The 24,990-nt window shown below is 37.0% G+C and overlaps 1 protein-coding gene across 10 annotated transcripts in view; it reads right to left on the reverse strand.

Moving 5' to 3' along the window:
* Positions 1-24,990, reverse strand: part of CLEC16A (C-type lectin domain family 16 member A) — a 62,983-nt gene that overhangs the window by 36,224 nt on the left and 1,769 nt on the right. For 8 of the 10 annotated variants that reach the window (XM_040647916.2, XM_015294571.4, XM_046900874.1 and 5 more), the window contains exons 2-18: positions 21,847-21,975; positions 20,512-20,645; positions 19,602-19,750; positions 18,699-18,804; positions 17,171-17,176; positions 16,704-16,827; positions 15,625-15,799; positions 14,962-15,015; positions 13,783-13,896; positions 10,608-10,836; positions 9,237-9,366; positions 8,181-8,281; positions 7,822-7,944; positions 6,424-6,533; positions 5,905-5,949; positions 4,311-4,361; positions 1,994-2,122 (exon numbers count right to left, since the gene is read on the reverse strand). In XM_040647916.2, the coding sequence (XP_040503850.1) occupies positions 1,994-2,122; positions 4,311-4,361; positions 5,905-5,949; positions 6,424-6,533; positions 7,822-7,944; positions 8,181-8,281; positions 9,237-9,366; positions 10,608-10,836; positions 13,783-13,896; positions 14,962-15,015; positions 15,625-15,799; positions 16,704-16,827; positions 17,171-17,176; positions 18,699-18,804; positions 19,602-19,750; positions 20,512-20,645; positions 21,847-21,975 (1,909 nt within the window). The remainder of the gene's footprint in view (positions 1-1,993; positions 2,123-4,310; positions 4,362-5,904; positions 5,950-6,423; positions 6,534-7,821; positions 7,945-8,180; positions 8,282-9,236; positions 9,367-10,607; positions 10,837-13,782; positions 13,897-14,961; positions 15,016-15,624; positions 15,800-16,703; positions 16,828-17,170; positions 17,177-18,698; positions 18,805-19,601; positions 19,751-20,511; positions 20,646-21,846; positions 21,976-24,990) is intronic. The other 2 variants (XM_040647917.2, XM_040647915.2) reach the window with 1 other exon arrangement.

A 24,990-nucleotide genomic window follows, 5' to 3' on the forward strand; every position in this document is an offset into this window, starting at 1 on the left:
ATGAAAAAGCAACTACAGTGTGGATCTTACAGTGTATGGCCCAAATCTGCTTACAATATCAATACAAACCAGAAAGCATGAGATCTGACTTCGTAACTATTAACTTTAGTAGATCTCATTGTGGCAGCAGAACAGTTCCAAGGCCAATAATTTTTTTTTAAACTGTCCTGTTTTCAGAGTCAGGTAGAAACAAATACGAAGAGCTATCTACCATAGACTATTATGCACAATAAAGCAAATTTTGTGCTGATTATTTCATTTAAATATGCATACCATATGCAAAGGAGTACCAATTCATAGAGAGACATATCAGCATCTCACTACACTCCCATGATACACATCTTCAGAGGTAGTACAAAGCCTTCTCTCAGAAGTCTCTGCTTGCTGTGTACTCCAAGATGCAGAGTTTAACACACATACTGTTCATTATTCCCCAAGCAGGCACGTAAATGTGTTTGCATTAGTGTAGGTAAGCAGTACTGTCTTTAGGAGTATAGAAGTCAGAAGCAAGAAATGCAGCTCCTCCTAAAGCTGTTAAAAGGAAAATAATTGCCATTTACAGGGACTTTTTACAGGAAAAAAAAAAAAAAAAGTGAAAATCAGAGAAGATCTGATTTCCAAGCTAAGAGCTCATGATACGATCGAAGCGTGGGACTTCTTCACTTGCTAACAAAACAAAGCCTGACAAATTTTTTGGAATCATGCCACAGGATGCTCAGAATTGAATCACTGTCCATTTTAAACTGTCAGCAAAAAAAAATATCTAGTAGGTTAAGCACCAGCAGCTTGTCACAAGATGCTCCAGAAATCCAGCTTACTGGCACTGCAATTCAGCAGCAGTAGGAGACAAAGCAAAGCTTAAGAAGAAGTAGCTGCAATAGGAATTCTGAGAAATTCTGGGAAGGAGTACTGACAAGAAAGGACAATTCTGGGAATTTCTGCTGATAAAAAAAGGCTCTTCCACGGCAAATAATTTACAGGAATATTTATGTTTTGAATTTCCACTAATTTAAAATTATTCTTATCTATTACATTAAAAATACGCAGTAGTTTCCATCAGAAAGTATTTCTAGGTACCAACCTGCTTAATACCTCACAGAAAGCGTTCTAAGAAAACATCCCTGCTTTCTAAGAGCATTTTCAAGATAATTTACTGTACTTTATCAAAAAAAGTTGCTGTGGTAACAACAGTTGTGTGGCTTATAAATAGTATTGAAAGAAAAATTATTTGAAAGATTACTGGAAATCTGTGGGTTTTTTTTTTTTTTTCTTCAGCAGCACTTGAATATACTTTTGCATACACTTACACAAATGCAAAACTCCTCACAGAACAGCACTTTCCAAACAGCATTACTGTGCAGAAATGCATTGTTAAGATATACCAGCACTACAGGGCTTATGTGGCACTGCTGGATGCAGGCCAAAACTGATTATTGCAAGAAAATAGATACTTATGTGGTTATCTGTGTCAGTATCATCTCTACAAATCGCGTCAGTCAAAATACGAAGTATTTTGCTATCATCCTCCTCATTCTCAACATCTCTATACTGAATTACTTTGGGCAAGACGAATGTTCCCGAATGGAATTATATGTTCTGCTATGTCAAGAAACACAACCACTGGAAGCCTGGTTTGCTTCATACTAAAAGAACATAACCGAAGACTGAGATATCAGAGAGTGCAGGAATGAATAATGTAATAATGAAGGTAATCGAATGCCTTTTTATGTAAATTTCTTTGCTATTGTCTAAAAATGAAAATCCCAACACAAGAACATATTGAAGAGACTACAAGAAATCAGAAAAAAGGCTTCTCCATTGGGACAGGTAAATACTATATGCTCTACGCAGTTCTGTCATTAAACTTCTATGATGTTATAGATGAAGCTTCCAATCAAGCAGCTTTCAAGGAAAAACTCCTGTATTTCCAAATTTTTTTTCAAAGCCTTTGACATTAACATGTCATGAATGAAAGGAAAAAGGCCTTACTTACTCTTTGTGTTCTTTCCACGTCTCCACAAGGCAATCTTTTCACAAAATCAATACCAGTCAGTGGTGTTCCCGTTGGAGGCAACAGAATTGAGGCATCCATCATCAAGTACTCCACATTCATGGGTTTAATCTGTAAAAATATTTTAACATTATTATACAGAAAACAAAAGTTTGCAGTTTTACTTCCAAATACAATTCATGATCACACAGATGGAGAGGAAGGAGCTGTCACAGAGTTCTGAGAACTTCTGATACCATCCATGTTATTTTAAGCTCTTTACAAGCAATCTCTATTTTAAATTCTAAATTTGTTCATTGTTCCCTAACACACTGTTGAAGTTTCCTCATTGAAAAACCACAGCAAAAGACCCTGAAAAATTAGAGTAGAAAAGTCATTTCAAGAGTACTAAAAAGCAAGGTCTGTCACATTTGATTTCAAGTTTTTACTCAATTTTATATATATATATATATATATATATACATATATAAAAAATATATAGTATATATAATATTTATATATAATATTTATATTTTTATATATAAATATTTTTATATATTTTTTATATAAAACTATATAACTATTTCAGTATAAAAAAGAAAAAAAAGTTTCTCATAACTTCTCCCCTGAAAAAAAAAAGTTTCTCCAGTAACTAACAATGCAATAGCTTGGAGACTACGCATTTCCTTCCATATTTTCATGGTTTGAAACATCATACTTCCATAATTTTGGGCAATTTCATCTGATGCTTATTACACACACTCAGAAGACGCGAGCTTCTTTTTGCTAGAAAAAGACATGGAATCAATAGAAATCCCCTTCCCAGCGCTTGTATGATATTCTGTGCAGAAGAAGAGTGCCTTTACATAGGCATCCTAAAGCGGCCAGTAGGAACTGGAAGCATTCCTGCTCACTTTGCCATGATCACATACCATAATAGCAGCAGACTAAAACAAGAACCAGAAATTTAACAGCACAGACTTGAACTGCTGCCCTCTGCACATAAAGGCTCAAAAATAGTCTCTATTCAATCATTCTCATCTCAGAAAATTCATCTTCAGTGTCTAAAGCACTGGATTAACTAATCAAATTAATGTGTTGAAAAATACAGAAATCCAAACATATGAGACAAATGAGAACACAGAACTAAAATTTCCGACAAGTAAATAACTATTTGTGATGCAATTCACATGACTGTGTAGTCATTTAAACAGTGTTTTACTTCATCAAGGTGAAGAACATGAAGAAAACTCCTCATTGAAAACAAAAATACAACTTTTTCCTTTGCACCTCTCAGCAATTAAATATTCTCTGGAAATTTTTTAACTAGACAAACACATACGGTTTAGGGAAAACAAAGTTCAACTTCCAGGGTGCAGCTCTGTCTTTTACAGTAAATGATTAAAAAGAAAAAAATGCAGTTTCAGAAAATGAAATACATGTACAACAGGAAAACCTACATACAAACTAATTTGTGACATGGTGCCAGTTAGACATTTGTGACTTTGGTGCCAGTTTTCAAACTAGAAGCACATCAACACTAAACTACTAAAAAAAAAAAGATACTGATTAAATACTTTCATTATTTATGCTAGTAAAATACTGCAGGATGCTTCTCATATTAAAAGAGGTGTTGCAATACACCAACTGTAAATTGTTCTTTTTTAAAAAGACAAAGTGACTGCTAATGACATCCCTCTACCATTGCTGCTAGGAAAAGAAAGATCACTTCATGTGACAGCTCAATTCTTAGACAGCTCAACTCTTAACCAAACAATAGCCTAAGAATTTAAACAGGTAGCTATTTTTTAAAGCATTTACAGATTAAATATTAACTGAGATTCAAGATAAAAGCTTACTAAAAAGTCCACAGCAGTGCTCCACAATTGGTACTGTGGTGCCAGCAGTGCTTCTCTTTGAGGGGACAAAGCCCCCTGTCCTCCACTGGTAAGTGAAGTGGCTTCACTTAACCTTGAAACCATGCAGGGCTTCAAACAGACATAGGAAGATTATGACTTTATTTATTTATTTTTAATTACTCTTTTCTTCAGTTGTTAAACAATCTTAATGTCTCGGATGAAGAAATTTTTATATACCTACTTCCAGAAACTGATGGTGCTTTTTATTTAATAAAGAGCTGTGAAGTTTCACTCAAATGATTTATGAAAGTGTAGACAATTGCTCAGAGGTACAAAAGCATTCTGCTATTTTACTGCTAGATATAATAGATACATTCAATAGTTTTCAATAAATACTTGTTTCTGTCTTGCATCTGTAGGTTTGGCAGATTTTGGGAGGGACTTATACAGGTGTCACTTACTGTCATACTCCGATATTCATCTTCAAACATATCCAGAAAAATTTCTTCTCCCTTTTATTAAAAAAAAAAAAAAAAAGAACACATCAAATATGAACACATCATGAATCCACAAACATGGCTAAGGAGACATGCTTGTTTCTGTTTAATTGTGTAGTGGGTGTAGGTGGCAAGGGGTGAGCAGCAGGGGTGACTTCTGGAAGAAATCAGGGCTGGCCACAGCCAGCGCTCTGACAGCCCCACCATGGCCAGGCCCCACAGCAACATTGGCTGTGCCTCTGCAGAACAGATTTAAGGAAAAGCAAAATGCTGTCTGGGAGCAAGGGAGAGGGAAAAAAAGGTGGTGGGATAAAGGTGGGCAAATGGAGCGAAACAGTCCTGGAACACCAAGGACAGGGGAGGAAAGGAGATGCTCCTGGCATTGAAGCAGATTCCCCTAGATAGCCCATGGAGACCATGCTGCAGCAGCACAGAAGGTGCCTTAAGCCCTGAAGAAACCAGTTCGTGGAGTGTCCATGCTGCAGCCAATTGTTTCTTTTCCCCACTAAGGACAGTAGCCCACAGAGAAGGTCCCCATTAGAGCAGGGGAAAAGTGAGAAGAAGAAGCAGAAGCAGCAGGGCGGAACTGCTACAGATCAACAACAGCCCCAGTGTCCCATCCCTCCTGTGCTATTCAGTGGAGGGCAAGAGTTAGAGAAGTTGGAAATGAAGTGAAGTCGATCCGGGAATAAATGGAGAGGTGAAGGAAAGGTGTTGTTTTCATTAGTCTTTGTTTCATGCTATCCAACTTAATTAGCAGTAAGTTAAATTTTCCCCAAGTTGAATCTGTTTTGCACACAATGGTAATTATTAAACAATCTCTCTGTCTTTATATGAACCCACATGTTTTTTTTTTCATCTTGTTTTCTCCCCAGTCTGTTGAGGAGGGGCAGTGCAAGAGCAGCTGGGTGGGTGTCAGGCAGCTGGCCAGGCTCAGCACACCACAAATTACTTATTAACTTTTTTTTTTTTTTTTTTTTTTTTAACTTTTAACTGGAAATTAAAAATAACCCTGCACCTTCTTCCTCCAGAGAATTCCAACACAAATTGGAGGAGAATTTAGACACTTCTTAGTTACGGATTTACTACTCCTTATATAGAAGTTCATGCTTAGGGCTCATTGCTCACAACATTAAAAAAAAGCAAAAAGCTGTAGAGGTCTCAAAACAAGATTAAATAAAATTTCAGATCATCATTTTGGATGAGAAACAACGCAAAAAGTAATGCCAAAAAGAGGCATCTTCCATATTAGTGCTGTTAGTAAAATCTAAGAAACTTTCTAATGGCATGGCTGCTCCACAACATACACAGCAGCTGCAACAAAAGCATGACTACTCGTTTGTCCTCCAATGCAGAGCCTACGGGACTTCTTAGTACCCTTTTGGGAAGTACATCAATGGGCTATGGGAAATGTAGGAAAGGAGAGAAACCATCTAACAAAACGCTTCCTTCTCTGTAACAAATATGTAGTGCTTTCTTGGGGAATAAAACTGATCTACAGAATTCATTTTAAATCCACATGTAAAGATTTGTTTCTTACAGCCCTCTGCATATATACCTTATAGAAACGGCGAAGGAGGTGAACACTTTCTTCCCTTGCACCCTAGAAAAGAGAAAATAACCGTTTCAGGGAGTAAACATACCATTTAATCAAAAGTCACATTCAAAAAAATGCATACAGAAGCTCTAACAGAGGAAACAACTAATATCCCCATACGTACAGCCTTCAGTTGAGAATTTGGTATAGCACAATTCTAGCACTTACAGCTCAGCTGAGCTTGTTTGTTTCAAAAGTACTTCTCTTCACATTGCTGAGATGGTTAACATATAATCTTCAGAGAGAAAAATGAAACAAACTAACTTTTCATCTTCAGAGTTAATTCGCAAGGTAACTGCAAACTTGAATTGCATACAGAGTATTGCTCCTTTCACTGCACAGAATCACCAATGGAAGATAGAGGCTCAAGTTTCACATTAAGCTCATTACAATAAAAAAAACCAAAACATCTGTGAAACTAACAGCAAGATGCAAACACAAGTAATGCTAAAAGCAGCAATGTGAAAGATAAATACTAACCTCAAGGCATGCAAGATGGACATCTTTTATTATGCTGCCATTTTTAGAAAACACAAGCTGCTTTAGCAACAGACAGCCAAGTTCTAGAGTTGCCAAACGGATTTTTCCATCTATGAAAAGAGAATTTCAGTATAAGAAGCAGTAGCAACTGTCATACACACCCTGCCTGACAAGGGTGGATGTTGACACTGACGTATAGTGTGGATGGCTGTAGGAAGTGAACTAGAAGAGTTATTGGGAACCCTGCAACAAGAAGGCAATAAAGATGAACTTCATTACAAAAGCCATTGAAACCAAACACCTTAGTTAATTGGAAACACAGGCTGAACTATACTAGCATCGGGGGAGAATCATAGATGGCTGGCATGGCTAAAGTTACAAGATAAAGTGATGCTTTGTATACAGCATACAAGTAAAGCACAGGTCTTCTCCACATCCAGAGGATTTAGGCAAAGCCTGGATGCAAAAATTCAGAGAGGTCAAAAGGAAAGAATGTATTGAGAGTACAAGGTTATATTTTCAGTAGCATTATTAAAAAATCAGAAACACAAAATTTGAGAAAAATGTGCCAAAAAGATGTGCAGACACAAATGCCACTGAAGGACAGGGACAAGGTGCTCCAGGCACTGCAGCCCTTGGAAAAGGCTTTTAATGAAGCACGCTGTCCCACTGCAGCCCATGGAGAACCATGTCAGAGCAGGTATCTATACTGCAGGCCATGAACGACCCCGTACCACAGCAGGAGGATATGGACTGAAGAAAGCTGCAGCCAATGAAGAGCCCACAAAGAAGACTTGTGTGCTAAAAAACTGCATTTCCATGAACAGTTCACTAAGTCTTCTATCCCTTATTTTACAAAAAAGTTGAAGTTAAGAAAAAAATGTTTTTTGCAAAACAGTTCAAAACTGAAAACGCAATCTGTAATTAAAAGAAATCGTGGGAAAGTTTGCTATTAACCTCCAGAAAACAAGGACAGCTATAAACAAATTGGGGTCATTTATTTCTTGTGTATGTTTTTGAAGACTACTTCTCCACTGGAAGTGGTGTTACAATCAAAGGTGCCACAGACCATATTTTCAGGATGAAACTGTACATTAAGCTGGAATCACTACATACCTCATCATCCCTTGCTTGATGTTTTGTTTATTCAAAAAAGTGGAAATCAGGAAAGTTAAGACAACAGATCCCTCTATTGTCCTGAGCATAAATACAACTATTCAGCAGAAATGCAGAGTTTCTGGTTACTCAACAACTGAGAAAAAACAGTATTTGTCTTTCACAGCCCATACTTACTTACTGTTCAACAGAGTGCATGTCAAACAGACACCTCCATCTCATACACAAGAGGCTAAGTAGCTTTTCAGCTTGTGAAGAAAACAAACATTATAAATGTGATACCTGGTTGTGCAGCATAGTTCATTATTCTGATGAGCCCCTCCGCAAGTACATGATTATATGAATTTCTCTCTTCAGCATGTTGAGCGGGAAGTTGAATTCTCTCCAGCTTGACTGGGTCAATGCCTTGGCAGGGAAGAAAATGAAGTAAACTAGAAAGCAGGACTACGCCTCAAGGTAAGCATTTAATAGATGGCAGTGGTTTTCTTGGAAGAGTGTAATTAGCAATACAAAGAAATTCAAAAGCAGCTTGGAAAGTTATCACAAGGAAAAGGAAGAACAACAAAAAGATTAAACACATTTGGGCCATTGTTCATACCTAAAAGCACATTTCATTTATTTTCTCTAGGAAAATGGCTTACCTTTATTGTGCGACATTGCATACAGAAGACAAAGCACAAAGAGGGCGTAGTAATCATCTTCAGCACAGTCCAGTGCATTATAGACCATATCAAGAAAAGGCCTGCGGAAAGGAAGGACTTTGAAATGATCAAGAATAAGACAACATTTACAGGAAAATCAATAACTATCCTGCTCTACACACAGCTAATGAAAGAAGTCTACAGTAATGCACATTTTCAGGCATCAAACAAGTTATCTTTTGTTTTAAAAGTACTCAGATTACGGTATTGTCTCATACTACATTCTGACATTAATTCAAACATTTTTACAGGAAATGTTTCATAATACTTTTCCGAGAACTACCTGTTCATACACTTACTGGGTTTGTTTGTAGCACATTTAATACGTATGCAGCACTGTACAGCTTAAGTGCATATATACATAATTAAGTTCAAGAAGCTGCAATCACTGTTGCATTAAAAAAGAAAAAACACCTATCTTAAAATTCAAGAACTAAGCAGAGTTGAAAAGCGTTTACTGTGACTAGAGCAAGCAGGAAATTTCCACTAGCTTTTGCTAACAGCTGGAGCAGGGTTGGCTATTCTAAAACCAGCTGTCAAGAACTATACACGCAACCGACTAAATGAGAGAAAAATGAAAAAGAAACAAATACTTGAATGGAAGAGTTAAAGCTTCGGATTGCAGAAGTGTTATGCTCTCCTAGGTTTAAGCATTAGTGATGGTTTAGAAAGTTCAGTTTTAGAAAGTTCTGGAATGAAAACTTTTAAGTTTCTCTGTTTACTGCGTTAATATTTTGTAATTCAATGTTACCAACTTTAGGTATCAACAACTGCCATAAAAGAAAGCACCACCTTAACAGAGAAACAGGATCATATCCCAAACTGATCAGTAGAGAAACAACATTCTGTCTTCCTATTGCCTTCCACCTGATTGTTCTACAAGAACACTTGTAACTTTCATTGGAGGCAGATTTGAGACATCCCCTAAGAGAGATGAGAAAGTTTGTAGGAAGGCAAATATGGAAGCAATTCAGCAAGATGTTACAGTTTTCATACCTGTTCCAGTTTGTTATCTCACTTCCAGAGGCAGCAGCACTCTTTTCTTCATCTGTTGTATTCTGTTCCGTCACAGCAGAGATGGACAATTCTGAGAGTTTGCATCGCTCCATGATTACCATCTCTATTTCTATAAGGCAAAAATTGGTATTTTTAACAAGCAGTTTTTGCAAGTTTTCAGATTTTCCACTTTGCATTAGAAGCCACTGATGCAACTACAAGAGGTGTAACCACAGCCTCAAAAAGTTTAACAAATAACTGAATGAGACAATTTTTTCTTAATGATAGAGAAAATGCTTGCTTACATTCCTGTATGAAATTTAATGGTATAAGAAATTTACACATACACATAACACATGAAAGAAAACATGCAAATTATTTTGTTCAATAAACAAAACACACAGAGCATCACTTGGAAAAACAAAATTCACGAAAACACTGATGAGTGCTAACAGGGGAAATGAAGATTCCCAGAGGGTATAAATGGCTTTCTACTATTAGAGCAAACAAGGTGCCTAGCCCCACACACTTCAGACTTTCTGACAGTACTAGCTTTTGCTTATGAACTTGGACAAAGACGACTGATAAATGCACCAGTTTACCCAGCAGATCTTGTCGTGCTGAAAATTATGGCAATGTACCATCAGCTATTTGATGTGATTTAAGGAAAATAAAAATCCTAGAAAGTCGTATCAAAAAAGGCAACCATGCTTGGATGGAATTGTCTGAGAACAAAGGTCTTGTTTTAAACTCCCTGTATGCCATTCTCCAAATTTTCTCAGTATATGTCTATTTTCTGATGTACACGTGTCTATTAGTTACTAACTACTAAAATAAACAGTTACGATGTGCTATAAAACCACACATCTTACAGAATCAGTTCTTCTTGAGGCTAGTATTAGATCAAAGGTCCTGAAATTTAGTAATAAAATAATCTAAGCTTAAGATGTTTTCTTCAACTTTGAGCAATTACATGTTTTCTAAAAAGTATTATCGATTTTAGCATACTTGAATCACTGAAACATGTACAGAATACTCCTGACCATCTTCCACACCATTTGCCTTACTGTGTAAAAAAAGCTGGAAAGCTATGAGGTCTACTTACAAAGCTCTCCATAACTGAAAGTGCAAAGACAGCAGGTAGATACAAAAGCATTTTTATGCTTTTCAATCAGACTAGAAGTACACCTCCTGATAGAATGATTTAATATGAGGAAAAAAACACAGCCAAAGAGAGTGAAATAAATTAGTATTTCCACATTAACATGCTGCAACAAGAGACCAAGCCATATAATAGATCAAAATTAGATGTACGCAGAAAATATAAGTACCCAAATTGTAAGCAGCGTTTTTCTTTGCTAATGTACACACCTTCATTTTCACTGCTTGTTCTGATGCCCTTCGAACTTGCTTCCGTGCTTTTAGTTTTATCTAAGTCATCTTGGGTATCTTCAGATTGTCTCTCCTCCTCGTCTTCTTCACCAACATTCTTATAGTTGGGCCTTTTCTGCACTCTCTTCTTCCCCTTCTGTTTATTAATTTCAAGAGACCTCTCAAGTGTTTCTGTTGGTTTTATGAAACATCTGATACTTGACTTCGCCTACAAATATTAAGATTTCACACTGAGCTACAGGCAAGGCATTTTGAACTCTATAAAAGACACTTCAGTTCACACAAAGTTTTGGAATTAAAAGTTTAAATTTCAGATGAGTTTCAAAGTACAGGAAAGCAGACCTTGGAGAAACAGCACCAAGCCAGTGGAAGTTGTACCCAAAGTATCATAACCTAAAGACTTGTCATTAAGAAGGATGCCATTTTGAAAAAAAAGAATAAATAAAATGATCAGCTTAACAAAGCAGGGTTTTAGAGCTGTGTTTCCCTTCTCTGAATTTTGGGTAAAGCAGGTAAAGCAGTTAATACAAATAAAACTAAATGACCATATGCAAATACGATAAAGGCAGCAAAATCAGAAGTGTCTATTGACAGCAATGTATTAATATGAAATACACCGAGAGGAAAGCAAGCAGTATCCAATCAGTACCTCATTTTCCTGATAATCAATTTATATATGGAGAAAATAAATGAAGATGACATGTCTCTGAGAGCAAATGATTGTTTCAAAAGAGTCTATGTCATCCTAACAATAGCAAACAATGCACTCTTACAGAGAGATGAAACGTAACAAGAAGTTCTGTGACCAGCAAGATTAAAAGTTTGGTTTCCCATCCTTTTGGGGATCGTTTCTGAGCTGCAGTGCTTTGAGCTCCCTTCACATTTGCTTGGCCTGCCACCTGCATTATGGGCACACAGCTCTCACCCAGAGCTACGCAAACACCACTCAGCCAAACTTCTCTACTACTGGGAAGTGAAATGTGGACTGGGGGCTTCCCCAGCACAGGTTAAAGCTGAACAAAGCTCTTACAGAAACTTCACTACTTTTTAGATCTTGATGCTTCAATCACATTTAGTTGACACTGGCTAAACCATTCAAAACTTGAAGACAAGCAATAGAAAATAAATAAGACTAAATACATATACTGGGGTTCCATTCCTTACCCCACATGACTCAAGCATTGAAGATGAAGAGTTCAAAGATAACTCAGAAAAAAAGTTGGGAAAAAAACCCTCACTCCAATTAGTAAGGAATCCATTGAGGGTGGGGGGAAAGAGAAGAAAAAAGGAGAGATTAGGAATGACTGTACTAGGATGAAGCCAAGTACCAGTCAAAAGGCCAAAACAAGGTTTTGCAGAAACCCTGCATGTCTCCTTACACTTGTCACTGAAATAAGCTACATAGTAGGAGGAATCTTTCACAACACTGAAACAAACAACCCACACTGTGCAATTTACTGCACATCTCCTCCTGTAATTTCTGATATATTTTTAGATATATCAAACTACAATTTGGGCAGATTATAAATTAATCGGAGTAACAGCCAAATCACTCTTTATTGATAGCTTCTGGTCAGAAAAGTCCTAAGAAAAGGGAAGGACATGTTAAGCCCTATTCTTTATGGAAAAAATTATGTATGCAAATTGCAAGAAGCCTTTAGATTTTCCCCCCTCCTTGCATTTACTTCTTAACAATTGTTTCCTAGAATTATTTAACTACTTCACAAAGAACACAGGTACTTAATATCCAACAGGCTGCTGTTTGTCATATGAGCAAAATAACCGAAGAGACCATTTGACAGTGATACACTGATAAGCACTGAAGCATGGTCTGGTCCACTGCAAGAACAAATGCTGAGAAAAAAAAAATATATATACATATATATATATCCTGTGCTGCCAAACAAGGCTAAATAATTAAGACAATCTTTAAAAAAAAAAAAAAAGAAGAGTTAGTTTACATTGTATATAGTTTGCTTATACATTTAAAGATACTGTTTTTTCATACTTTCAAAAAGTGTCTTCCTATCATATTTTCAATTATAGTTTATCTTGTGCAATGTGTGCTAGTAAAATAATTAGTAACAACCTCTTATGGGAAGGAGAAAGTAGGTTAAACAAGAAATTGAGAAACATGAAATAGGTAGAACTGACCCACATCTGAATTACGTAGGAAAACAGACCTCACAGGAAATAATATAAAGCTGCGCGAATTTCTTCTAATACCGCTTAATGGCAGAAATAAAAGGGAAAAATGTGTAAAGGAAACAGCATCATAATTTGGTATACTTCTCAAACTCCACGGAATAGGTTCATGTTCTCCCCTTCAGGGCGCACTGAACTATAAGGCTGAATTTACTAAAAAACATGGCTCCACCCATGGAAGCACTCTGCTTGGCAGCAAAGCTTCACCTCTGGAACAATTTTGCTAAGTGTCTATTCCAGAAAGCCAGTCACCTCCTATTTGGTAGCTGTTCAGGTGTGACAGCTCGCAGAGTGCGTACCATGAGGTCATAGGACCAGTAAGAAGCAGCAACCTAGAACAGCATTATAAGCATGAGAGCGGATGAACAGACATTTAAAGGAAACCCCTAATATTCCTCACATGTATGTAAGCACACAAACACGTCTTACAGATATTTTGCAACTCTGCACAGTAAACGAAACAGGAAAAAACCTCACTTCTACAGCATATGCTATCTCACCCCTTTGCCACAGATTTCCTAGTAATAAAGCTGCTTCTGCACAAGTAGCACACAACAGTCAGCATGCAACTAGAAGAAGGTCAGACATTTCCTAACGCAAATAAGAGATTACTTTATCTCAAAGCATTCAGTCAGCTCCACTGGCAAAATGTCAATAACCAGAACTGAACACAGGATTATAACAGTACTGGAAGACTTTGCAGTGTCTGACCACCACAGAAGAGAGAAACGTGGGCAAGTAAGAATGTAATGTTGAAAGCCACACACAGCATTTTTCTGCAGTCATATTTAACATTTTTTCTGCTCTTATCTCCTAAACACAATCACCTTATCTTCCCAGTTTCAAGATGCTGGCATTTCTAGCCACTTTCTAGGTATTACTGGTATTTCAAATAGCATATTTGCCTCTAAAAAGAAGGAAAATATCCAAATATTACTCAACCACTTACTGAGTTTTTCTGAACATCTTGCTCAGCTTTAGAAGAAAACACCGACAGGTCACCATTGAGTATAACCTCAGCCAATGAGTTCACCAAAGGGGCATAATGTATAATAAGAAAAACCTATTAAAACAAAGGTGGAAAGAAATATTAGACACGCATTACATGACACAGTTTCTCTATTTCAGTCACTGAACATACTTTCATTTATGTCCTTGCTGAACACTGGTATCTTAAGTTCACATATACAGTAACATGAAATTGTTAACACTAATAGTTCATGAAATCTGTTTCAAAACACTTTAGAGCATAATTCTCTCTACAGATACTTGTTCTTTCCCTACATTTTAAGCTACCTAGTTTTAATAATTCTTCATACTCTTCTCCACCAGAAAAAAAGAGTATGAAATTATGGGCCAGACTATAATGAAATGAATGAGGTAAACTTCTAAGTTTGAAGGAAAAATATAAAACTTCTGAAATACAAACCAAAACTGTTTTCAGAGAACATAATTTAAGAAAATGGTCTCATACCAATGAGAATCTACAATCAAAAAAATGAACAAATGTAAAACTCTTAATTTGGAAAAAAAAAAAAAAAAGTTCCAGATACAATAGGAGGTGGTGAAAATAAGAAATAAGAGATACTTTATAACAAAATTTAACTTGTGAGAAAGTTTGGGTGTAGCCAAGCTTTTTTGTTTCTTTCTTTTCACAATAAAAAGCATGAGATAAGGAAAAACACAAGACATGAAACAGACCAATGCCCCCTCTGTTTTCCCAAGAGAATATTTCAGATTTCGGTAGATTTAAACTGCAATACAATGTTAAGGAGAATCTCATCTGTAATTTTATAAATACTGTCCTGAAATGTTGCATGACCCAGTCATGCACTGTTTATCAAGTGTTGTACACAAACTGTAATGGATGCTCCAAAAGCTATCGTCGTGTGCTACAGGATCCCCAGAGGAACACTGACTGAAGAAGCTACTTACTTTGTCTTAAGGAAAAACAAGCTATATATTTTTTTAATTTTTAATAAGAAAACTGGAAAATGTTCAACAGTGTTTGTCACTTTTTAAAAAATGGCTTTGTCAAAATAGATCAAAATATGGTAAATAATGTTACAAATTATAACACTGCTGCAAAACACGCTTTGAAATAGGACAAAATAATTCAAATACGTACTTGAGAAAGAAGATAGAGAGAAACTTGGAGACTTATTTTTGGACGTTCCCCACCCTAAGGAAAAGAAGTTATGGAAAACAATGAATTATTTCCATAAAGTTAAAGCATTGACACTGATTAAGATTTTATTTAAAACAATTTTTTAAACATTGTATTGTTTCATATTCTATCACAAAATATCCACTACCAGTGGTGCTCTTTAAAATTTACTTTTTGGTAAACAACTTCAAATGAAGACTCTCCAGTTAAGAATACCTCACAGTCTACAAGCTTAAAAATGTCAGTCACAGCTCCTTTAATAACACTGTGACAGATAAATAACCCAGAAGAAAGTTGCTATTCCCTACTCAACCTTTCCTTCACAAGGAGTTTTTCCTGATAACATTCATTAAAGAATTAGCTATTTGGAAACAATGAAGTATTATGTATAAATAAAAAAATAATATTGACAGACATTTTAACAGATCAACTAAATAACGACGAACAAAAGTCTTCAAAATATAACCTATCTCCTCCCCCTACAGTCCTTATTTGTTTTGACATACAAACATGGGCATCAAAAATATTAACCCTACCAAGGAATACATCTGTTTAACAAACTGCTATGCAAACTGAAAGCAAATAATTCCTTTACAACTTATAAATTTGCATGTATTCACTTACCTTATCCTGATTTACTAATGAATACACATAGAGGGGAAGAAAGAGCCGATTAAGTAGGTGGTCTGTCAGCACATCATTTAAAAATTCACAATTAATGATAAGTATATCATTAAGGTAATGCAAATGATCAAGATGTTCTGCTACCAGGTCACTCAGCTTGCCCCTATTCCTGTGCCTGAAAAACAGAGTAGATAAAGTCTCAGGTAAGTAAAAATTTTTAAAACATCATGACTTTAATAATTCATGTCCTATCAATTGCCTTGTGCAGACTGACAGCCTAAAACAGATGTTTTCACATCTAACACACTAATGCAGCTACCAAACAGCATTCAGGCACGTATTTTCTTTAAGAAGCACGTATAAAGTTTTTCCCCCAGTTTTCAGAAGTAGTACTTTTAACAAACTTTGCTTCCTACTGCCAGAATCTTCTCAGAAACCAATCACAAAAAAGGTTTTCTTTCCAAAACCAAAACACATCTGTTTTATTACCCTTCTACCTTTTCACTTTAGGGAAGTATGAAACAATCACACACTGTGAATGGGGAGTAAAGCAAGCAACCTTGGCTTACCTCTGGTTATTTAACCTGAAGCAACAAAATATTTCCACAATTGACAGTAGTGCACAACGTGGGAATTTCATTGCTTACAGTTCCCATATTAAATAAAATTCATCTTTCCAACTAATTTTTTTTCTCCCAGAGTATCTTTTTCTGAGAGCTGTTTTGCTGGGATAGTACTCAGAAGAGAAACACACGACAAAGTTACTAAAACTAAGAAGCACAAAATACCATCTGTCTCTTCTGAATTCCTACTAAATTCAGTGAAATTAAAACAAAGATGAAAAAAAGGTACATTGTCAAACGATGATTTACTCGTACTGCCATTAGCACAGATAGAGGACATCACTAACCACTTAATCCAGAGCACTGATAGCACAAATCTGTGAAAAGAAAGAGTTCGAACTGTCTGCAAAGGAACATACTCAGGGGCTGAGGTGGAGCACTACAGACAAAGTGAGGTGAGCATCAATGTCTGGGAAAAGCATTTCCATTCAATAAATGACATTTTAAAAAGCTTACTCTTCATCAGTCTGCACACAGTTATCCAGTTCAATCACATGGCTTCCAATAAACCAGACAAGGTTGGAGAAATAAGGGACTGCAGTTTTATCTCTAATGTAATGCAGCATAGGTTGGTTGTCCACTGCAGAGAAATTGTGAGAGAGAAAAATCAGTTTCCACTCCTTTTTTTAAGAAGTTTTAAAAATAAATACAACAACAAATCTTCTGAATTTTGATTACATGCCAGCTTTTCACAAGAGTATATACCTGAGATGATCTTATGCATGAAATGGACATCTACAAAAGCATCACATCAATTCTTAATTGGCTTGAAAGAGCCTAATATTGATATGTTTACATGTCTAAAGGCAAATAAATCTAGTGGTATTCAGAAAGAGTTTTTAGCACATTCCTTAATAAAAAGAAGAGAAAATAATGCGGAAGAATAAAGCAGTAATGCTGAAAGTCAAGCTAGTTAGACTTACATGACACTGCATTAAGGAACACAGGAATCATCAGTGAAGGAAGGGCAAAAGAAACAGACAACAGTTAACAGGATTAGGAACTGGGATAGAGACATCCTCCAAAAGGGTTTAAGAAGCTAAAGCACAAAGCATCTAAACTAAAAGATACAGGGTAGGAATTAGATCAGAACATATGCAAATGGATAGTCAGAAAGTTATGAACCCCGAATATCTGAGCTGCTTTCCTACTCTAACCTTCATATTGCTACAACATTCAACCAAAATTCTAGAGAAGTATATTTTTTTTACCATAAAAGCATTTAGTCACGTAAATGCACACTAATAGGATACAAAACCTGCACTTTGCTCTGTGAACACACATTTGCTTTTATAGCTGACAAGTAGAAAACAAGTACCAAGTACCTCTTCCTCAATGTCCAAAGGAAATACTGTCTCTAGCAGTCAATGCTACAAACCAGCCTGCTATAGATGCAATTTGCAAAGTAAATTATTCATACTATTAAAAAAAGATCTTATATTCTTTGAAGAAGACCATCATCAAATCATTACTTGATGGAAAGCTGTTTAAATTCAAAATGCAGTTTCATTAGAAACATATTAAAAAGTAATAAACACTGCACAAACATATCTCATAATTCATACTACTATATATAAAGCATGTTGCTTCCAGAAGTGGAGAGTATGCATATACACTATTTTTTCCACTGAAATCACTGATATTTTCCCACAGAAATCCCTGTTATTTTCAGTCTCTCACAGAGTTTACAGGTTCAGAGAAAAATTTAGTGAGAAGTGACTTCTGGAGGTTGTGTAGTGCAAATCCATTCTCAAAGCAGGGCTTTGAGAATTTGTTCATTTGAACCAGGCTGCTAAGGGCCTTATTGAGTTTTTGGGATCTCAAGCAATTCAGATTCATCACCTTCTCAGGAAAACTTGTGGCAGTGTTTACCTATTCTCACAATGCCATTATTTTCCTTATGCCCAACTGGAATGCCCTGTACAGCAATTGGCTACTGCAGCATCCCGGCTTTCATTGGGCACCTCTAGAAATGATCTAGGCCTGTTTCCTCATGCTGGAGTGGCTGCAGTACCTAGGAATTCTACAGTCACATTCTAATGCACTTTGAAAAGAAGTGACACCACCAGTAAGGTCACTGCTCCATATACTATAAAACTCAAGTTCATAAGTAAATAAAAAAACCCAACATACTTCATATTCTCAACTTGCTTGTGTTTTTAAACTCAGCCACACCACAATCTCCACTGGAAGATAAACTAAGGTTCCTCGTGTAAGCTTGGTACTCTTTCACTACATTTTTTAAATCAGTTTCACACGTGAGATAGTACTATTTACAAGTACACGCTACAGGTTTAGTGTTCTGTTTCGTAAGAATCGAAATGTGTACCTGAAGCACATCAACATGCTGAAGTTTCCAATCCCACAAAACAAACAAAACCCCTTAGACAACTTAAATTACAATTAAGTTTTTTTGTACACATGCCTTTTCTTTAGACATAGAAAGCATACCTTTGTAGACATTTAAAGTTATAGTCCTAACAGCAATCCTGACCATGCTTTCTGGGTGGTTAAAAAATTTAATAGCTTCTGTGTACAAAGCGAAGTCATTCATGTGCTGCAGCAAGAGAAAAGAAAGCATAATGAATTAGCCAAAACATGGACAATATGTTTGTTGGAATTCTGTATGAAGAATGCTTTCCGTGCATTACTCAAATACTTCTACTCTCAACTTAAGTAATTGAAATTATTTTATAATGCACAGTCAGTTGGCTCTGTAGCTCTGACTTAAAATAAACTGCTTCGAGCATCAAGAGGTTTCCACGTTAGCTCTGCACACTTTCAGAGCTTTAATGCCCTCTTCTGGCAAAAACTGGCAAGGAGCAAGGATAAGCTTATTTCATCCTCAGCCTTTGATTAATCAGCTTTTTTCGGACTTCGACCAAGCCTCTTAAAATCAAGTGGAGAAACAGAAAACAAGGCACAAACAAGTTGAATTCTCAGTGAAGCAGACTTCAGAACTGCTCAGGCAGTCCAGTTTAATGCTGTCTTACAGATCTTAGGAATCTTCTTCACTATGCTTCTGTGGAGATCCTCACAACTTAATTCTCAATCATTGAGACTAAAACAAATTCAGGACAAATAATTCATTAGAGAAGCTTAGACTTCTGACACAAGATGTTCAATAAATAAATGTATTCTTCACCATGAAAATGCTAAAATAAAGAGGTGTCAGAGTCACTTGTTATATTTAATGAGAACATGATTTTATTATGATTAGAGATGATTCTAAGCAAGTTGGACAAGCTTAGACAGAAGACTAAACAGAAAATGTGTCAAACTGCCTTCAGATTTGAATTTTTTTTTTAATTAAAGTCCTCTCATCATTATATAGCAACTCCTTTTCTTACTTACCTCATTGTAAAAGAAATGCACAGTATGATTGTTGAGTTTCAGGGAAAGAGTTTTCAAAAAAGATATGTAATATGCCATAATCTCCTCATCAGAAAAGTCAAATTTATGGACAATAATAGAATTCACATAGTTATTAGACAGCAAGTAATCTGAAAAATAAGAGGCATTACAGAAATTAATCAAAAGAAATCAGTACATAACTAGCAGCATTTAACATACCAGCTAGCAACAAGATATCCAATGCTACAAGATAACAACTAAACAACTCAAGTGATGGCTGCATGCAGGAACAGTGACTTACTGTTCCCCTGAAGATGCCTTCTCTCCCAAGAACATCAGCTAAGTGAGAAGAGTCCATCCCTCCCCAGTTCAGTACTAAATAAAACTTGTAACAACATACATACAGAATTCTTCCCTCCCACTCCTCCCCATTAAATACTTTCAAAGGCCTTCATTTGACTACTTCTTGCTTGTCATAGAATACTTTTAACCAATAATTATTTCTCTCTCTCTTTGTTTCTGAAAACATTGAAGTAAACACAGTGGGCTGAATGCCAGTCCCAGTGATGGGAGAACAGTTCCAGTACAAGTTAGATGACGGAACTCTGCTGCATAATCTGCAGCATCAAGGCAAACATTTCAGACCATGACTAAGCTGCTGGCTTAAAGAACACCTTTAGACATATAAAATGTTTCAGTAGCACCAAACAACAGCCACTGTATTAACTAAAATTTACATTAAAAGGCAAGTTAGAGTAAAATTACAACATTTTCAATAGTGTTTAACTAAAAAGAATATTAGGAATTCATAGAGACTGTTCTGAAGGGGCACTAGGACTAAACTGTATGAAAGTGTATTAGATCAGATTTTGATCATTTAATCCTGAACAGCTCCAAAATGTGCCCTTACACAGCGATGTTTCATGACTGATGTTCTCAAAAAGGATGTTCAGAGTCTGCAGCAGCTGCACACACACGTAACGGCCGGACTTCTGGCGCAGGATGTTCAAGAAGAAAACAAACATATTCTTCTCCAAGAAGAAGCTAAAATAAAGAGGTGCCATAAAGTCACTTGCTGTATTTAACAAGAATGTGATTTTACTAACATCAGAGATAATTCTAAACAAATTGGACAAATAGCACATTTTATGCAAAAACAGTGCAAAGCTTTATCTTCAAAACCCTTAAAACCCAGGCACTCAACAGTCAAATTATGCAGTAGAACAACATCAAAACATAAGAGTTATTTTATTTACGTATAACCAACCTATCAGATAACTTCCCTAACTTGCAGACACAGTTTTGAAGGGGAAAGCTTCTAAACAAAGCCTGTTTTATTTAATGCTCATTTACCCCTATTAAGCTAATCCACCTCGTCTTCAACATTGTGGATTTGACTTCTGATAATGAGTTCTTCGGTGTTCTCTTTTTTGTTTTCCTGCCCTTGGTCTTCCCTCTGCACTCATTAAGCTGCAGTTTCTGCTATCACCCTCAAATCACTATTTTCAACTGCCTAACTTTAATACCGCATTAAATGTGCAACCAAACAGGAAGCAAGAAGTGCAAGCTATAAACAAATACCCAGCAGACAAGGAGCAAAAAGATAATTTAACAGGAAAATTATGGTCTCTTTCCTAGCAGGACATCACAAATACGTAACTACAGTTTTTATTTGTTTGTTGGTTAGTTTCTTTTAGACTTTTATTTGCATTAGAAGCAGGAGAAAGCTGCTTATCTCTAACATTCCCTCCAGTAGAGAATGCAGGGAGAAATTTCATGAAGCTACAATGCAGATAGGAACAATCAGTATCCTTTTTCAAGTTATTTTTACTACCATATTATTTTTACAAGGATTGAAACAGTATCTGTTATATATCACAGCTAGAACAAGATATCCATTAGAAGTATCACAGAAACTAGGATGAACAAATGAACATCATTTCATTTTAACAGAGGTAGTGAATAAATCTGAGCACTAATAGGTTTGATTTTTGTACCTGTGTCAAAAGATGTGAGTCAGAAACAGTGTGTAAGAGGAGCTCTGAAGTTGGAGCTCTCATTAACAGAAGCAAATTCTGTTTCATAATACAAGAATATGATCCTGCTTAGCTCTCTACTATAGGAAAGGGTATTTTCATGACCATCAGTAGGAAACTGTCTTGGAAAAGTTTATCTCAGGAACCCAGGAATCTGTGTAACTCATCATTCTCCACAGCTGGAGCTAAAGCTGCCTAAAAGTACTTACTCAAACACCGAGCTGTCATTCTGGTCCCCCCATATAAGGATCTCTGTTATAGAACGAATAGTCTCCACCAGGAGATTGCGGTTGTGGTCTGTCACTGTTGTGTTTTTAGTCAAGACATGATACATGTACCTAAAAGAAGAACAGTACAATTAACACACTGCCCTGCCACTACTACAGGCTTTGGCCACTAACTTAACATAGATACAAACACACAAGCAATATTTCTTATCACTGTATAGTTTTCTAACGCCCAAATTTCCTTTTAATCCTGAAGCAAAGTGAAAATAACTGTGAAAACAGAATGAGACGAGCGGAACTAACCCCTGGTCAGCCAAGTGAGTTAGGAATGCTCGTGCATATGCTAACACAGGAAGGAGAACTACGCAGGATTTGTCCCTCAGTGCTTCTCATATCAACTCAGGGAATTTCCTAGGAAGCACCTTGAAGTTGAGGGTGCGAGGAGCAAAAACCAGCAAACAGAAGCAGCAGGTAAGTGTGCAACAGCAGGTGCTGGGAAGTAATTCTGGAAAGAGGCTCATTACAAAGCAGCCCTTTGATTGGCAGCAGTGACACTTCACAGACTGCAGTTTGGTGGTTAACCACGAGCACTGTCAACCACTATTCATTCATCCAGGCCATGTTTAATCAAGTCCCTGCCCACTCAAGCTCAGAAAAACTCATCAGAAAGGTGGCAAATTACAGCTTTATCATCTTACAGGGCAAGGTTTGAAGGCTGTCTAATGAAGTCTAAAAATAAAAGTACAGATTACAACAGGTGACAGAAAACTACATGAAGTTTGAAAAGCTTGTGTTATGGCTCTGAATTTTACGTGGTCGAGCAAGTCTGTTTTGCCTCTTCAAAATAACGTATACCAAAGATCACTTCCCTTCATCGTACAGAGAAGGGGTGAACAAAAGCACTAGAAATACTCCCTTCCTCCCTCTGTTGTTTTTTAAATGCATTTATACAATAATAACACCAAAAAAAGAAGGATAGAAGAGTTTGACACACACATCAGATAATAAACTAATTAGAGAAATTTCACATCACTTTAAAACTGCAATTACTAAGTACGGATCACAGGCATATTTTTCCTCTCATAAATCAATATTTGCTTTCAGAATGCAGGAGTGAAAATTGCTCAGGTTGAAACCATTGAAGGTTGGGTTGACTCAAACATCTGCAGCGATGACTCCAGGTTGTGTGCTGTACCACAGCAGAACAGCAGAGTGCCTACAAATCCTCTGCAGTTAATGTATGGATCACAGCTTAAGGGTCCTTCTGTGGACACTGTCAGTGCGATGTGACACAGTGAAGATGGGAAAATTTAAGCCTGACAACGTAATTTTAAAAGTAACGACACTACAGCTACTCTAGTCTGCTTATTTGAAGTCAAGTGCTCATAACCAGGATGATACTTTTCAGCAATAAGTCACATCATGGCAAATTTGGGAATAAAGTTCTGTCCAGCTGCAGTGCTGTGGTCAGCATAAGCAATGGTAAGATTTATGTGCCATTATCCAACCTCTGGTGGCAAAGGAATGCAGAGCATTCTGAAGAAGCCAGACTGGTTTGACAGCCAGAAATACACTACACCAAATTCATTTCCTTGCTGTGATGTCACTGCAGATCCCTTGGTTTGCTGACACGCAGAGATACAACACAGCCCTCACTTCCAAACCCCTCTGTTATCCATTTTTTGGAAATGAAAGAGCAAAAAAAAAAAAAAAAAAAAGTGCAAACAATCCTGTTCCTCCTGCTGGACGTGCAATTTACCACACCACGACAAGAGAAGTACTGCACAGAAGCAGGTTTTCTCATTCTCATAAATACTTGAAGTCAATCTTTAAACCCTGATTTTGGATGAGCCAACTCTGTGCTCTGTAAGGCTAAACCCTCAGAGGAGCCACGGCAGCTCTGTCACTCTGCTGGGGACTGGAGATGACAAAAACCCACCAGGAATTGTCACAGCATCACTGATGGGATCCGAGGGATGAAGGGTTTTGCCAGCAGCTTAGCAAAACAGGTAAGATTTTGAATGCTCTTCTGTTCAGGGACCACAGTCAGGCAATAGCACACTACAGTAACTCACACATACAGAAAGTTTTCATGGCTTTTCTATTTATTACTTAAAAAATACAGTAACACGTAACAGATTAAGAAGTCAAGTGCTGGGAAACTGAAAAAAACACCAACAGATTTAACCATATTTGCTCCTTCATGCTGCCTGTAGCTATGTGATTATTTGTTGTTCACACAGAGGAAACAATGTATAGCACGGACAACACCTCAGGAAATGAATCAGCTATGAAGGAAGCCTGCAGGCATAGGGCTATGGGCAGTGCATGTGACCAAGCCAGGAGAAATGCTCAGCACACAGCTCTCATGGCAAAAAAATCTTTGTGTTATCAGGGAACGATTAAAATACCAAGCACAGCAGCAACAAGGGGAAACACGCTGGAGGTAACAACAGGCAAGAGGTAGGAAGCGTTGTTCTTTGCATTTAGAAACAAAAGATATCATGCTTAAGTTCTGAGGCCTTCAACTGAAGCTGGAAAGCAGGGGGCACGTTCAGTTGTTCCATCTACCTTTTAGAACCACGGTCCTAAGAAGCAGATTGCAGCCCAGTTTCAGAGCTCAGGATGAGGGAAGCAATGGCCTTTTCAGACCACTCTCACAAGCAGCCACTACCAGCACTCGTGCCTGCAGCGTGCTAAGGCTTCCTCCTCTAACAGCCCTGGCAGCCCAGCCATTGCTAACCAAAGCGCACAGCGCGATCTCACAGCCTCTCCCAATCTCGTTCCAACTCCAGAAAAGTAGATTAAACTACAACTATTGCCACTTAGCAAGGAAACTGGGCAAACAACCTCAATGTGCCTTTAGCCAATCTGCTCAAGCAAGTCTCAAACTGTATTCAAAGCAACAAAAACAGAAGTTCCAGATCCAACACCTGCTGCTAAAAAGCAGTAACTCACTCACTGAACAGGGGCCTTGGTTTGCAGCTTAGGTAGAACTCTAACTTTATGAACATTAAAATAAAAAAAATACTCCCTAAGGGACAGCCCTGGTTAATTCTGCTCTAATACCTTACCATAATACACTTCCTATACACTGAGCTAATTTTTAACAGCAAGGTCAGTGAG

Source organism: Gallus gallus, chromosome 14, assembly GCF_016699485.2.
Source record: "Gallus gallus isolate bGalGal1 chromosome 14, bGalGal1.mat.broiler.GRCg7b, whole genome shotgun sequence".
Taxonomy (NCBI): domain Eukaryota; kingdom Metazoa; phylum Chordata; class Aves; order Galliformes; family Phasianidae; genus Gallus; species Gallus gallus.